Raw genomic sequence first — 15,496 nt, 5'->3', positions numbered from 1 at the left:
TGGTTCACTCATGGTTTGTCTGTTATTGGTGTATAAGAATGCTTGTGGTTTCTGCACATTGAGTTTGTATCCCGAGACTTTGCTGAAGTTGCTTATCAGCTTAAGGAGATTTGGGGTTGAGAGGATGGGGTTTTCTAAATATACAATCACATCATCTGAAAACAGAGACAATTTGACTTCCTCTTTTCCTAATTGAATACCCTTTCTTTATCTTGCCTAATTGTCCTGGCCAGAACTTCCAATACTACGTTGAACACAAGTGGTGAGAGAGGGCATCCTTGTCTTGTGCCGATTTTCAAAGGGAATGCTTCCAGTATGATATTGGCTGTGCATTTGTCATAAATAGCTCTTATTATTTTGAGATATGGTCCATCAATACCTAGTTTATTGAGGGTTTTTAGCATGAAGGGCTGCTGAATTTTGTCGAAGGCCTTTTCTGCAACTATTGAGATATTCATATGGTTTTTGTCATTGGTTCTGTTTATGTGATGGATTACATTTATTGATTTGCGTATGTTGAACCAGCCTTTTATCCCCGGATGAAGCCGACTTGATCACGCTGGATAAGCTTTTTGATGTGCTGCTGGATTCAGTTTGCCAGTATTTTATTGAGGATTTTCGCATCAATGTTCTTCAGAGATATTGGCCTGAAATTTTCTTTTTTTGTTATGTCTCTGCCAGGTTTTAGTATTAGGATGATGCTGGCCTCAAAAAATGAGTTACGGAGGATTCCCTCTTTTTCTATTGATTGGAATAGTTTCAGAAGGAATGGTACCAGCTCCTCTTTGTACCTCTGGAATAATTCAGCTGTGAATCCATCTGGTCCTGGACTTTTTTTTTGGTTGGTAAGCTATTACTTGCTACTTCAATTTCAGAACTTGTTATAGGTCTATTAAGGGATTCAACTTCTTCCTGGTTTAGTCTTGGGAGGGTATATGTGTCCAGGAACTTATCCACTTCTTCTAGACTTTCTAGTTTATTTGCATAGAGGTGTTTATAGTATTCTCTGATGGTACTTTGTATTTCTGTGGGATCGGTGGTGATACCCCCTTTATCATTTTTTATTGCATCTATTTGATCCTTTTTTCTTCTTTATTAGTCTGGCTAGCAGTCTATCTATGTTGTCAAACAAAACAAAACAAAACAAAACAAAACAAAAAAACCCAGCTCCTGGATTCATTCATTTTTTGAAGGGTTTTTCGTGTCTCTATCTCCTTTGGTTCTGCTCTGATCTTAGCTATTTCTTGCCTTCTGCTAGCTTTTTAAATTTGTTTGCTCCTGCTTCTCTAGTTTTTAAATATCTCCCAGTCAGGACACATGTGGGTCAGGGACCCACTTGAGGAGGCAGTCTGTCCCTTATCAGAGCTCAAATGCTGTGCTGGGAGATCCGCTGCTTTCTTCAGAGCTGCCAGGCAGGGATGTTTAAGTCTGCTGAAGCTGCACCCCCAACTGCCCCTTCCCCCAGGTGCTCTGTCCCAGGATGGTAGGGTTTTATCTATAAGTCCCTGACTGCGGCTGCTGCCTTTTTTTCAGAGATGTCTTGCCCAGAGAGGAGGGAATCTGGAGAGGCGGTCTGGCCACCGTGGTTTTGCTGAGTTGCAGTGGCCTCTGCCCAGCTTGAACTTCCTGGTGGCTCTGTTTATACTGTCAGGGTAAAACCACCTTCTCAAGCCTCAGCAATGCAGATGCCCCTCCCTCCCAAGCTCATACGTCCCAGGTCGAGCTCAGACTGCTGTACTAGCAGCGAGAATTTCAAGCCAGTGGATCTTAGCTTGCTGGACTCTGTGGGGGTGGGACCCACCAAGCCAGACCACTTGGTTCCCTGGCTTCAGCCCACTTTCCAGGTGAGTGAAAGGTTCTGTCTCACTGGCATTCCAGGTGCCACTGGGGTATGGAAAAAAACTACTGTGGCTAGCTCAGTGTCTGCCCAAACAGTTGCCGTTTTGTGCTCGAAACCCAGGGCCCTGGAGGTATGGGCACCAGAGTGAATCTCCTGGTCTGTGGATTGCAAAGACAGTGGGAAAAGCACAGTATCTGGGCCACAGCGCATGGTACAGTCCCTAATGGCTTCCCTTGGATAGGAGAGGGAGTTCCCCGATCCCTTAAGCTTCCCAGGTGAGACGACACCCCACCCTGTTTTGGCTCACCCTCCTTGGGCTGCACTCCCACTGTCCAACCTCCCACTGTCCAACCAGTCCCAATGAGATGAACCGGGTACCTCAGTCGGAAATGCAGAAATCACTCGCCTTCTGCATCAATCTCACTGGGAGCTGCAGACTGGAGGTGTTCCCATTCGGCCATCTGGCCAGCAATCCTTGTTTTATAACTTTTACACTGAAGTGTCAGAACTATTTTAATTTTTTCATGTACAGTGTGAGGTAGGAGTCTAAGTTCATCTTTTTTTAATGTGGATATCCCAAAACCATTTGTTAAAAAGACTATCCTTTCCCCTTTGAAATGCCATACCACCTTTTTCAAAAATCAGTTGTCCATAAAGATTTATTTCCGAACTGTCAATTCTGGTTAATTCATCTATATGTCAATTTTTATGTCAGTACCACACTATCTTGATAATTACAGCTGTTAAGTTTTGAAATTATGAAACTTAATGGTTTTGTCTATTGTCGGTCTTTGCATTACTATATAAATTTAGAATCAATTTATCAACTTCTGCAAAAAAGTCTGTTGGAATTTTGATAAAATTAAGTTGAATTCGTTGATCAATTTGAAGGAACTTATCATTTTAATCATACTGACTCATCCAATCCATAAACATGGGATGTCTTGTTGCTTATTAGGTATAATACAACAAATTTAATTGTTAAATTTACACTTAACTATTCTATTATTTTTGATGCTGCTGTGAATAAAATCATTTCTTAATTTTATTTTCAGATTGTTCATTTACTAGTACATATTCATTTCTCTATGCTGATTTTATACATCGTGATTTTGCTGAATGTGTTTATTCATCATCACAGTTGTGTGTATGTATCAGTGTGTATCAATAGGTATTTTATGAATGAATGGCAAATAGAATGGACCAACATAATATAACTCATAACTACAAAAAACCTAGGAGTTAAATTACAGTCTATGCCACTGCCTTAGCCTCAAAATATCAGAGAAAAAAGCAAAGATTTTTTCCTGGAGTTGAAGAGACAAGAAATGTGTAGATGTGTATCTACAATTTCAAGAGGAAAAATATCTACGTGGCAATGTCTAGTATTATTTTTCCCATCATTACACCAGACAAGAATGACTTACTGGAGCCCAGACAAGAGGATAGTGGCTGGGCAAAGGTAAAAAGAAAAATGTGCAACTCATCCAGAGCGGGAGCAAGTAAAGTTCACAAAGCCATTTCTGCTCATTTATTCCCTGAAATCCTAGTCCATGTACCTCTTCACTAGAAATAATGTCTTTTGTGTTGAGTATTTTATGAAACCTGTATTGAATATATTGAATTGTAATTCTTCCCTAGACTATATAACTGATTGCATGCTAATGTACCAAACTGAGAACTGAAAAGGAGAAATATGTTTCACAGCTGCTAGTTGACATGGAAAACCAAGAGCTTTTCACACTGAAAAAAATTGTTTGTTAAATAATAATAGTGCAACATAACAATGTATAGCTTCAGAATTCTGGGAATATATTCTATGCCTCTTGGCTGAAGGAGAAAAGTGTCCTTTTCCTCTAGAGGCAAATATTTCTTAGGAATTAGGCTATCCCTTAATTACTGAGCCAGATACTTCACTTTCACAGATGCCAACTGTCACTAGTGTGCTTCACAGAATCACAGTGTTCTGAACCACTTACTAGATGAATTTGATACCTCTCAACTTGGCAAATGAAGTCTTAGTTTTTGACTTTTAGTTAATTCAGCAAAAAAAGTCCTAAGCTTAGCTGTGACATGATTTAGTAATTTCAGATAAGTCACGTAGCTTAACTGCACCCATTTTTTTCTGAGAGCAAATTTTAGCAAAGAGCATAAAAGAAATAATCAATCTTGCATAGCACTAGTAATTGTGCTATAAACCACCCATTTTCAGTATCTGGGGTCATTGTGATACTCCATCAAAATTAATGTGGTTTTATAACCATACTCACTCCCTGAAAGTGTTTTGTTTGTGTTTTAGAATTTACAGCAATATCCTTTTATATTTAAAAACATCACTGGAGGCCGGGCGCGGTGGCTCAAGCCTGTAATCCCAGCACTTTGGGAGGCTGAGACGGGCGGATCACGAGGTCAGGAGATAGAGACCGTCCTGGCTAACATGGTGAAACTCCGTCTCTACTAAAAACTACAAAAAACTAGCTGGGCGAGGTGGCGGGCGCCTGTAGTCCCAGCTACTCGGGAGGCTGAGGCAGGAGAATGGCGTAAACCCGGGAGGCGGAGCTTGCAGTGAGCTGAGATCCGGCCACTGCACTCCAGCCTGGGCGACAGAGCAAGACTCTGTCTCAAAAAAAAAAAAAAACATCACTGGAGTAGTACAAAACCATCTCTAAGGGTCACGGGACTAAGTATATGTAATAGTCTAGGGCACTGGTTCTCAGACTTTGGTAACAGGAGAATCATTCATTAAAGTAGATTCCAGGTTCCCTCAAATTCTGATTTAATGCAAGCAATGAGGAGATTCTGATATTATAAAAGTGCAACAAATAAATCTGTTAGTAACTAATGTAGATATTGATTCCTTCATTATAATAGCACATTTTTAAATTCAAACTCTAAGCACTTACCCAACGAAAGCAAAGGTTTTCCCGCTGGCGTCGGGATCCTTAACTACATTAACAATTCCTTTGGACACATCTACGACCTATAAGAAATTATAATATATGTTTAAGTAATTGTTGAAAAAGAGAGAGAACGGGAGATGGAGAGATAGAAAGAAAGGAAAGAAGGGAAAAAGGAGGGAAGGAAGGAGAAAGGACGAAGGCCACACTGATCTCAACAAAGAAAATGTGAAATTAAAATAATGGCATTATCTATTCCCAGGAAGCTTCTTAAAAGAATGAGTCTTCCCAAGAGCTCAAATAATCCCTGCTATCCAAGTATTTTCCAAGTACGTATAATCCAAGGCTCAGCCAAGTATTTTCTGTAGTAGGAATGCACTTACCCTCAGATAGCTTGAGGCCTTTCTGATTTGCTTTTGCCCACAACTTGCCAAGCTCATCTCTTACCACTCCCAACTCTCTTATTAACCATCACAAACTATTAGGCTGAACCATATGGAATTGCTAATATTCTACCATTTTGATTTTCAAAAATAGTAATAGTGATTTTGGCCCCCAGGGGACAGTTGACAACTGTCTGGAGTCCTTTTCAGTGGTCACATCTGAAGGATGGTGTGACTGGCGTCTAGTGGCTAGAGGGTAGGAATGCTGCCAAACATCCTTCAACAACCCCCATAACGAAGAATTATCTGGCTCAAAATGTCAATAGTGCCACTACTGAGAAAACCTGGTTCAATGTAACATGGAATCCAACATGCTCTTTCACCTCTGGGCCCCTGTATATACTGTTCCCTCCGCATGCAATACTCTTCCCCAACTCCCTTCATCAGGCTTACCTTTAGTCATCTTTAAGGTTTTACCCTAAACGTCCTTCCTTCTGAGATGCCCAAGTCTAGATTAGGTGCCCTTCTGATGTAATTACATAAAACCCTCTCCTTATCATAGCACTCACCACATTGTACAATAACTGCTTTATTTATCTGCCTCAGACTGAAAGCAATTTGAGAACAGCAATTTGTGTCTATCTAGTTAATATCTTTATTTCCCTAGTGATACGTGACATGTATGATGTGTCTAGCACATTAGGAGTTCAATAATTTTTTCTTAAATGAATAAACAAGACACAGAGAAGGCATGTACCTCTTAAGTAAACTGAGAGGGAGCTAGCTGACACAAGTTGACAAAGAAAATGACAGAGTTACTAAATTAGGACAAAACCAGAAACCTGATCACTCAAATCTGAATTCATCAAAAATCCCTTTCTGACCCCCTTCATCCAAGTACTTACATATACTGGTTGTTTAACTGTCTTCCAGCCCAAAGAAGCAAGGGGTATAGGACCAAACTGACGCATATCTAGAGGAAGAAAGAATGAGAACTATACTGAGAAGGCTTAAGTTGCTATAAGACCCAACAATCTTAAGATTAACATAATTATTGTGCATAACAGAAATAATATAATGAATGTAGCTGACTCTGAGGAAGTAAATGCACTTACAAAAGGCAGTCATTAGCTTTCCAGATAACAAACACGGAAAATAAAAAGGCCAAACGTTTAAAACCGTGAAGAACAAAGAATAGAGGTCAAATGGCTTGACAACTAGTCTGCTCTGCAATGCTAAAGGCATCACCATGCCCAAGACTGGACTCTAGCTGCACTCATTCTAAGGAGAAACACAGAACTCTTCCTCCTTATCATACTTATCTGTTGATACGGCAACAGAACAGATGAGCTGTCTATCTAGTTAATATCTAGATGCGTTCTGCTGCTGTATCCACAGATGAGTGATACAGCACAGATAACCCAGAAAAAGGGCCTGATGGAAATATTAGTTGATATATGGTGCTGGCACAATTATTCTGCTATTTGAAAAAACCGTGAGATAATGTTTTAGTTCTCACCATAAACTAAAACAAATCCCAAGTAGTTTAAATGTTAGGTTAAAAAAGTTTTTATTATTTTTTTTATTAAAGCATTTAAGAGTAGAAATTAGGCCGGGTACAGTGGCTCATGCCTGTAATTCCAGCACTTTGGGAGGCCAAGACGGGTGGATCACAAGGTCAGGAGTTTGAGACCAGCCTGGCCAATATGGTGAAACTCCATCTCTACTAAAAATACAAAAATTAGCTGGGCATGTTGGCACACACCTGTAGTCCCAGCTACTTGGGAGGCTGAGGCCGGAGAATCGCTTGAACCCGGGAGGCAGAGGTTGCAGTAAGCCAAGATCGTGCCACTGCACTCCAGCCTGGGCGACAGAGTGAGACTCCGTCTCAAAAAAAAAGAGTAGAAATTATTCACAATAATACAATAAAGAATAAAATACTTAAAAATAAACTTTATCAAAGTGGCAAAAGACACATAGGCTGAAAACCATAAAACATTGCTAAAAGAAATTAAAGGCACAATTAAATGGAAAGGCATCCCAAGTTCATGGAATGGAAGACTTAACATTGTCAGGATGTCGCTATGGTTTAAATATGTTCCCTCCAAAGTTCAGACGTGCTCCCTCATGAATGGGATTAAGGATCTCATAAAGGAAGCTTCATGCAGCATTCACCTAGCTTGCTCTTCTCGTCTTCTGCCATGTGGGGATATAGCATTTGTCCCTTTTACCCTTCCACCTTCTACCATGTAAGCACATAGCAAGAAGGCCCTCACCAGATGACAGCACCTGGATCTTGAGATTCCCAGCCTCCTGAACTGTTAGAAATAAATTTCTCTTCTTTATAGATTACTCAACATTTGTTGCACCACAAAATGGACTAAGACACATGTCAATTCTACCCAAAGCAATCTCAGATTTAATGCAATCCCTATCAAAATCCCAATGGCTTTTTATTTTTGCAGAAATATAGAAAACTGCATCCTAAAATTCATATGGACTTTAAAGGGATTCCTTTAAACAGCCAAAACAATCTTGAAAAAGAACAAATTTTTGGAAGTCTCACACTTTCTGATTTCAAAACTTATTACAAAGGCACAGTAATCAAAACAGTGTAGTGATCAAAACAGTAGCATAAAGACAAACATACAGAGCAATGAAATAGAGAAAAACAACTCTTGCATATATGGTCAAATGATTTCCAACAAAAGCACCAAGACCATTCAATAGGGAAAGATAATCTTTTCAACATACTGGATATCCACATGCAAAAGAATAAAATTGGACCCTTACCTCATACCATATACCCAAACTAAGTCAAAATGGATCAAAGACCTAAACCTAAGAGCTAAAACTGAAACTCTTAGACAAAAACAAAAGGAGAAAGCTTCATGGCATTGGACTTGGCAATGACTCCTTAGACACAATACTAAAAGCACAGGCAACAAAAGTAAAAATAGATAAACCTGACTACATCAAAATTAAAAACTTCTGCGCCGCAAAGAACACAATTAACAGAGTGAAGAGGCAAACTAAAAAATGAGAGAAAATTTTACAAATCACAAGTCTGATAAGCATTTAATGTTCTGAATAAATAAACTCCTACAACTCGATAACAAAAAATAAACAACCCAATTTAAAAAATTAGCCAAGGACATGAATAGACATTTCTCCAAATAATAAAGTAGCCAAAAAGCATATGAAAAGATGCTCAATGTCGCTAATCATCAGGAAAACATAAATCAAAACCACATTGTGGCCAGGCATGGTGGCCCATGCCTATAATCCCAGCACTTTGGGAGGCTGAGGCAAAAAGACTGCTTGAGGCCAGGAGTTCGAGTTCAGCCCGGGCAAGAGGGCAAGACCTGTCTCTACAAATATATTTATATATTTTTAGCCAGGTGTGGTGGTACACACCTGTAATCCCACCTATGTAGGAAACTGAGGCAAGAGTATCCCCTGAGCCCAGGAGTTTAAGGCTGCAGTGAGCTGCGATTGTATCACTGCCTAGGTGACAGAGCAAGACCCAACCTCAAAAACAAAAACAAAAAAACCACACACAATGAACTACCACCTTACAACCATTAGGATGGCTATTATCAAAAAACCAGAAAATAACAAATGTTGACAAGGACCTGGAGAAATTGGAAACTTTGTGCACTGTTGGTGGCAATGCAAAATGGCGCAGCCACTATGGAATACACTATGGTAGCTTGTCGAAAAAGTAAAAATGGATAAACCACATGATACAGAATTCCACTTCTCAGTACATACCACAAATAACTGAAATCAGGGATATTTCGTACATCCATGGTCACTGCAGCATTATTCACAAAAGCCAAAGGTGGGAAGCAACCCCAGTATCCATTGATGGGCGGCTTATTAAACAGAATGTGGTAAACACAAACAACAGAGTATTATTCAGTGTTCAGCAGGAAGGAAATCACATCACACGGTACAACATGGATGAACCTTGAGCATATTATGCTAAGTCAAATAAGCCAGCTACAAAAAGACAAATGATGGACGATTGCACTTATATGAGGCGGTCAAATTCATAGAAACCAAAAGCAGAATGGTAGTTGCCAGGGGCTGGGGGGAAGGAGGGAACAGGGAGTTGTTTAAGGGGTACAGAATTTCAGTTTTACAAGAAGAAAAAGTTCTGGGGATTGGTTGTACAACAATGTAAAACTGTATTCTTATAAATAGTTAAAAGGGTCTTAATCCTGTCTCAGTCTTAAGACTCTGAACTCCAAAGTCTCATCCAAATATTATCTAAATCAGATATAGATAAGACTCAAGATATGGGTCATCCTGAGGCAAAATTCCTAACTACGAACATATGAAACCAGACAAGTTACGTGCTTCCAAAATACAGCGGTGAGACAGGCATAAGATAGACATTCCTATTCTAAAAGGAAGACGTAAGAAAGAAGAAAGGGTGACAAGTCCCAAGCAAGTCCAAAACTTAGCAAGGTAAATTCTATTAGATTTTAGAATCTAATCAAAAACACACACAATGAAATACCACCTTACAACCATTAGGGTGGCTATAAAAATCAAGAATAATCTTCTCTGCCTAGACGCATTGCCTTCTAGATTCACAGAGGTGGTAGTCTCACCTTCAGGACCCACTGAAGCGGTAGTTCTAACTTCCAGGACCTACTGGGGCAGTAGTCCCACCCCAGTAGCTCTGCTGGGCAGATGGTCACACCTCAAAGGTTCCAGAGGGCTACCGTCCCAAAGATCAGGCAGCTGTACCTCCAAGACTCTGGGTGGTCCCAACTCCAAGGCCTCTGACACAGACCATATGGTCTGTTTAAAGTGAGGCAATGGCCCCATCCTTTGAAACCAAAGAGGTGGTTCTAAACATCTCTGAACCACTTTTGGGGTCATTCTTCCCTTTTCTTGAAGAATAGCTCAAATTCACCGCCAAATAGCTCTATGGTCTGGTCCTGTAGGATATCAGAAGTCTGACAGGCTTCTTTCATTCTGCCCCTTCTAGTTCAAACTGGTGGTGATTTTGCTGATGTAATCTCATCTCTATTCCTGGCTTCTGCTGAGATAGTTTATTAGTTTGTGAGTTGCATCCACAATCTCATCAAATGGTTGTTCAGCCATACTCTTAGTGTTCTCTTCAAAACAAGCTTTCGCATTTTTTGCAATATGGATAAGCTGAGAATTTTCCAAATCTTCAGGTTCTAGTTCCTTTTTGCTTAACAAGTCCTTCTTCATTTCATCTTTCTCTCTTTTTGTATTTTATTATAAGCAGTCGGGAGGAACCAAGGCATTTCTTCAATACTTTGTACTTAGAAATCTTCTCAGCTGAATAAACAATTTCATCACTCACAAGTTCTACCTTCTACTAGAACACACACAGGTCAGCCAATTTCTTTGCCATTTTATAATATGGGTCACCTTTCCTCTAGTTCCAATGACATATTATTCATTTTCATCTGAGACCTTACAAAAATCACCCTTAACGTCCATATTTCTACCAGGTACCTCAAAACTCTTCTACCCTCTACCTTTACCTAGTTGCAAAGGCACGTTCACATTTTTAGGTATTTGTTACAGCAGCACCCCACTTCTTGGTACCAAAATCTACTTTGGTCTGCTCAGGCTACCACAACAAAATACCATCAACCGGGTGGCTTGTACAATAAAAATGTATTTTCTCACAGATCTGGAGGCTGGCAAATTCAAGATCAAACTGCCAGCCAGTTTGGTTCCTGGTGAGGGCTCTCTTTCTGGCTTGTAGACAGCAGATTTCTTGCTGTGTCCTCACATATGGCCTTTTCTCAGTATGTGCACACAGGGAGAGAGAGATCTCTCTTTTTGCCTCTTCTTATAAGGCCACCAATCCTACTGAATTATGACCTCATCCTTATGGCCTCATTTAACCTTACTTACCTCCAAAAGTCCTAACTCCAAATAAATTCACAATGGTGTTAAGGCTTCAACATACGAATTATGAGGGGGCACAATTTAGCCCATAGCAGATGGGAAATTTTATACTACGTATATTTTACCACAGATTTTTTAAGTAGAAATTATTACAGATGTTAGGTGGACACAAGCAACAGGGGGAAAAACAAGATAGAAACATCTAAACTGGTTAAACCAATATCCAGTACAATGGAATCCACACTGTGGAATACTATTCAGCTACATAAAGAAATGAGTTATCAAGCTACGAAAAGAAATGAAAGAACCTTAAATGCATATTGCTAAATGAAAGAAGTCCGCCTAAAAAGGCTACCTACTGCATGATTCTAACCATATATATAATATCCTGGAAAAGGCAAAACTACAGAGACAATAAAAAGGTCAGTGGTTGTCTGGGGTTGGGGGTAGGTAGGAGGGTAAGAATCAATACGTATAACACAGGGAGGGGATTTTAGGATAAAGAAACTATTCCATGTGATATTCGAATATCTGCCAAGTCACAGAGTTAGCTGGGCCAAGACTTAACCTCAAGTCTCTGACTCCCAAGTTCATGCTCTTTCTATTAATCTAAGTTGCTTCTTTTGATATGGAATATAACAAAGACTACACTGACTACGAAAATACAAACTTAGGGGAGAAAAAGGCAACTAGGAAAGAAAAAATATATCCTGAGTCTGTCAATCAGAGAAAACTGTTAGCTTGAGCAACTTCAACTTGGTTAATCAGTATGCCTCTCTTCTACCATCAAGAAAGAATACGTACGTGCAAAAGAATTAAGGAATCTATCCTCTCTTCCAAAGATGTCTGACGGCTTTATGATAATGGCTTCTGGAAATGCATCTCTCACTGCTTTCTCTCCAACAGCCTAAATGACAATCAGACAAACTTGTTTTGAGTTTTGAGACAAGTGAATAAAGCATCCACTCTTTCCACTATTAAGACACGACTTGTATTTCAAAGGTGATATTTTCCTCCAGATAAAGGTAATCGTGTAATTCATAAAACTCAGTTACACAGAACTTTTAAAAAATATAATCCACAAAAATGTCCTGCACCTTATAGCTTTGGTTGGGTCTCTTCCTATTTTTTTATTTTAAGGGAAGCTTACATTGAAGAAGGAGAAAAATCAAAGTAGAATTTTTTCAGCCTCCATTTTTCCTTCGATTTACAGATTCTCTAGTTTGTGTCAACCATCTAGCAGCCTGCTAGGAAAAGGACAGTATGGTGGCAGTGGGCTACAATAATGGAAGTGTCAGCAGTACCTACATATCCAAAGGAGGTGGGGATAGAGTCACTAATCTTCCTGATCTCAATTGCTGTACCATCCTTACTTGTTATCATCTCCTAGCCTCCTAGGCAAGCCTTCTTGTTCGATGAAGACATCAGCACCTGATTCAGTCTTCCTTTCTACTTCCACCACCACTGGGGGGACATCAACGTCCAAGTGGGCTTGGACTTCTCAGGTTCTTGAGCTGCTCAACTCCAATGACCTCCTCTTCCTTCTACCTCTACCATTCTTAACTCAGTTTCACCACTACCATATCAACATCTAGAATTGCTCTTCTTCTGAGCTATTACATGAAGACATCCTACTCTTGGATGTCCATTTCCTACAATTTCCAGCCTGCTTGTTCTTTGTTCATCTGCTCCCAGGATACCTGTTTCTCAACCTTCTCAAGAACTCTAGTATACTGAATCTGCTTCCCCTGTATCAGCTCTTCCGATTGTTCCTGTCCTCCCCTCTGAATTCCAGATTAGGTCCCATAGGCCATCTTCTCATCACTCTCTTGCCAACATTGCAAACCACCCTTTGTCCTTTACTCTAGCCACCAGGCAAAATTCTAATCCTAGAAGAACTCCATTTGCCTCCCTTGAGCCATGTACTCCCACTGCCTTGAGCAGCTGGCAGGAAAACAAATCAATAAAAATCATGAATTGGTACCACTATAAATTCATGCCTCCAATTTTTACCGGGCCCTCAACATTTTCCCAAAATCGTGTTTTCCTCCTCTAATTAATTTACTTTCCCATGAGTCAATCTGAAATATTTTCTATTCTATTCAAATCTCAGACATCCCTTTCTTTTCTCTTCCTTCCAGTTAATGACTTTGCCTTCTAATAAAAAACAAAATATAAGGCAGTAGAGGAAAAATCACCTCAAGCTCTCACCACTAAATCTACAAACTCTGGTATATAAAGCACAATTTTCTCCTTCTGTCTTACCTGATGGGAGGAACAGTGCCACTTCCCATGCTTTAGAGCTCATGTCCTTTCACTTTCTCAGGAACCTGTGCAATTTACTGTCTCTTCCACACCTTCAGCTTCACTCTTTTTACCAGCATCTCCCTACCAGCATTTAAACAATGTAGATCCTCTACCTTAAAAAACAAAATAACAACTCCACAGCCCCCTCCAGCTTCTATCCTCTCAGTCTTTCATCTTCCTCTTGCCAGTCAAGCTACCTGAAAACGTACCTATCCTTACCATTCCCACTTCCTCAGTTCCAACTCACTCTTCACTCACCCGCATTCTGGATTCTGCTCCAACCTTTGCACTGAATCTATTCTTGATAAGATCATCAATGACCTCCAAGTCAGTAGATCCAAGGTGACTTTACAGTTATCATGTTGCTTGACTTCTCAATGGCATTCATAAGGATTCACTTCCTCCTGTGAGACTGTCTTGCCATGGCTTCACTAGCACTGTACTCTCCTGGTTTCCCTTCTGCCTTATCATGTCCTGCTTAGTCTTTCTGTTTGATTGGTTAGGGTTTCTACACGTGCTTCCTTCTCTACCAGATTACCAACCATTGGTATGTTCTGGGCCCAATCTGAAACTCCCTTCTCAATCTTCAGCCATCTTCATCCCTCTCATTACTTCAATTAACAAGAAATGCTGGTAACTCCCACATTTCTGTCTCCAACCCAGACCTCTCTTCTGACCTCTCTTCTGACCCTACATACCAGTTACCTGGAAGATTGACACACATCTGAAATGCACCTGAAACATGAGTCCAAAACTCAATCATCTTCCATTCTCTCAAGTCAAATAGTGCTCCTCAATCTTTGCTGCCCTTGGAATTACCTAGAGAGAGTTAAAAAATACTGGTGCTGAAGGTGCAAGCCCAGAAATTGTTTTAATTGGTCTGCAGCACAGCCTAGGCATCAGAATTTTTAAAAGCTCCCTCAGTGGTTTTAATGTGCAACTAAGGCTAAGAGTCACTGCCCTAGAGCCTAATCCCTCTCAAGTATTTCCCATCTTATTCAACAGTACTATCATCTACCCAGTGGCTTCAGCCAGAGGGCTGGACATCTTTGACTCTTCTCTCTTCCTCACCATTGACACCTCCCATTTCCTTCCAAACAGTCATGAAATTCTGATGATTTTATGAAGCTTTGGGCAGAGGCAGGCACAAGTATTCTCTTATTTTCTCTCCATTTACTACTGTAGCCACAGTGCTTAATACAATATGTGATACATAGTAGGTGCTTAATGAATAGTTTATCCAGTAAATTAATGTGGCGAGTCAAAAATTTGGAACCATTATCAAGGAACTCTGTTGTCCTTATCAGTATGACTCAAAACATCAGTATGTCTCCCATGTGGCAGAATCCAAATGTTAAGCATACGTCAGACACTGACAGCCCTCCTGAGTCCCTAACAATGAACGTGTTTCACTTAGGTTACAGACTGACACCAAACTACAGTGGTCAGTCTCTAGGTATGGCATTTCTGGGAGTAAAAGGAGCATAAGTACTATGTGAATAGGCATCTTCCCTGGCAAACATTAATCCCTGTCACTCTGAGCCTTCACATTGCCCCTTTAAGAGTGGCATAAAACCACTACAATCAAGGGGTGAGAAAGAAACATGGTCCTTTAACCATGGTAGATGACACAGGTATGATTCCTTTGGCAGAAATCTGTGATGGCTTCTGTATAATTCAGTGATGCCCCAAAGAAACTTTAAGTATCTGAATGCCAATAGCAACATAGTCTAGCCAACTCTGAAGCCCCTTAACACAGTTCCCTGCAAACAGAAGGCAATCAATCAAAATGTCAAAATATCACACACACACACCCTTAGTTCTGGATACAGGGAATCAGAAAACCTTTTAATTCTAGATATGTTGATGATAAACCCTTCTCACTGAAATCATGTTTCAAATGGGCCAAGAAACTCTGGCTCTGTGAACCACTTCCCAAATCAAGTTGTTACTTACCTTATTTCTCAAATATCTAGAAGAGCTTTTAATATTCGCATTCAGATGTGAAACATGAATGAATTTTTCAACTCCAGCTTCCTTGGACACTTGAGCAATTGCCTGGGGAATCTTCACATAAACATCCTCAAAATCGAAGTTTCTGGAAGAAAAAAAAAATAAAAGAATTGGTTAAGAACTCCAGACACAGGCTCTCAAAGCTTTAC

The 15,496-nt window shown here is 40.0% G+C and overlaps 1 protein-coding gene across 1 annotated transcript in view; it reads right to left on the bottom strand.

Moving 5' to 3' along the window:
* The window catches only part of NDUFA9 (NADH:ubiquinone oxidoreductase subunit A9), a 36,895-nt gene that overhangs the window by 10,942 nt on the left and 10,457 nt on the right, over positions 1 to 15,496 (bottom strand). The window contains exons 5-8 of the mRNA XM_017883314.1: positions 15,291 to 15,432; positions 11,832 to 11,934; positions 6,026 to 6,093; positions 4,744 to 4,820 (exon numbers count right to left, since the gene is read on the bottom strand). Coding sequence (XP_017738803.1) covers positions 4,744 to 4,820; positions 6,026 to 6,093; positions 11,832 to 11,934; positions 15,291 to 15,432 — 390 coding nt within the window. The remainder of the gene's footprint in view (positions 1 to 4,743; positions 4,821 to 6,025; positions 6,094 to 11,831; positions 11,935 to 15,290; positions 15,433 to 15,496) is intronic.

The sequence above is a fragment of the Rhinopithecus bieti genome, unplaced genomic scaffold (assembly GCF_001698545.2).
Source record: "Rhinopithecus bieti isolate Rb0 unplaced genomic scaffold, ASM169854v2 scaffold_13342, whole genome shotgun sequence".
NCBI lineage: Eukaryota > Metazoa > Chordata > Mammalia > Primates > Cercopithecidae > Rhinopithecus > Rhinopithecus bieti.
The sequence above is the reverse complement of the archived record's forward strand: the minus strand, read 5'-3'. Positions and strand labels throughout refer to the sequence as shown.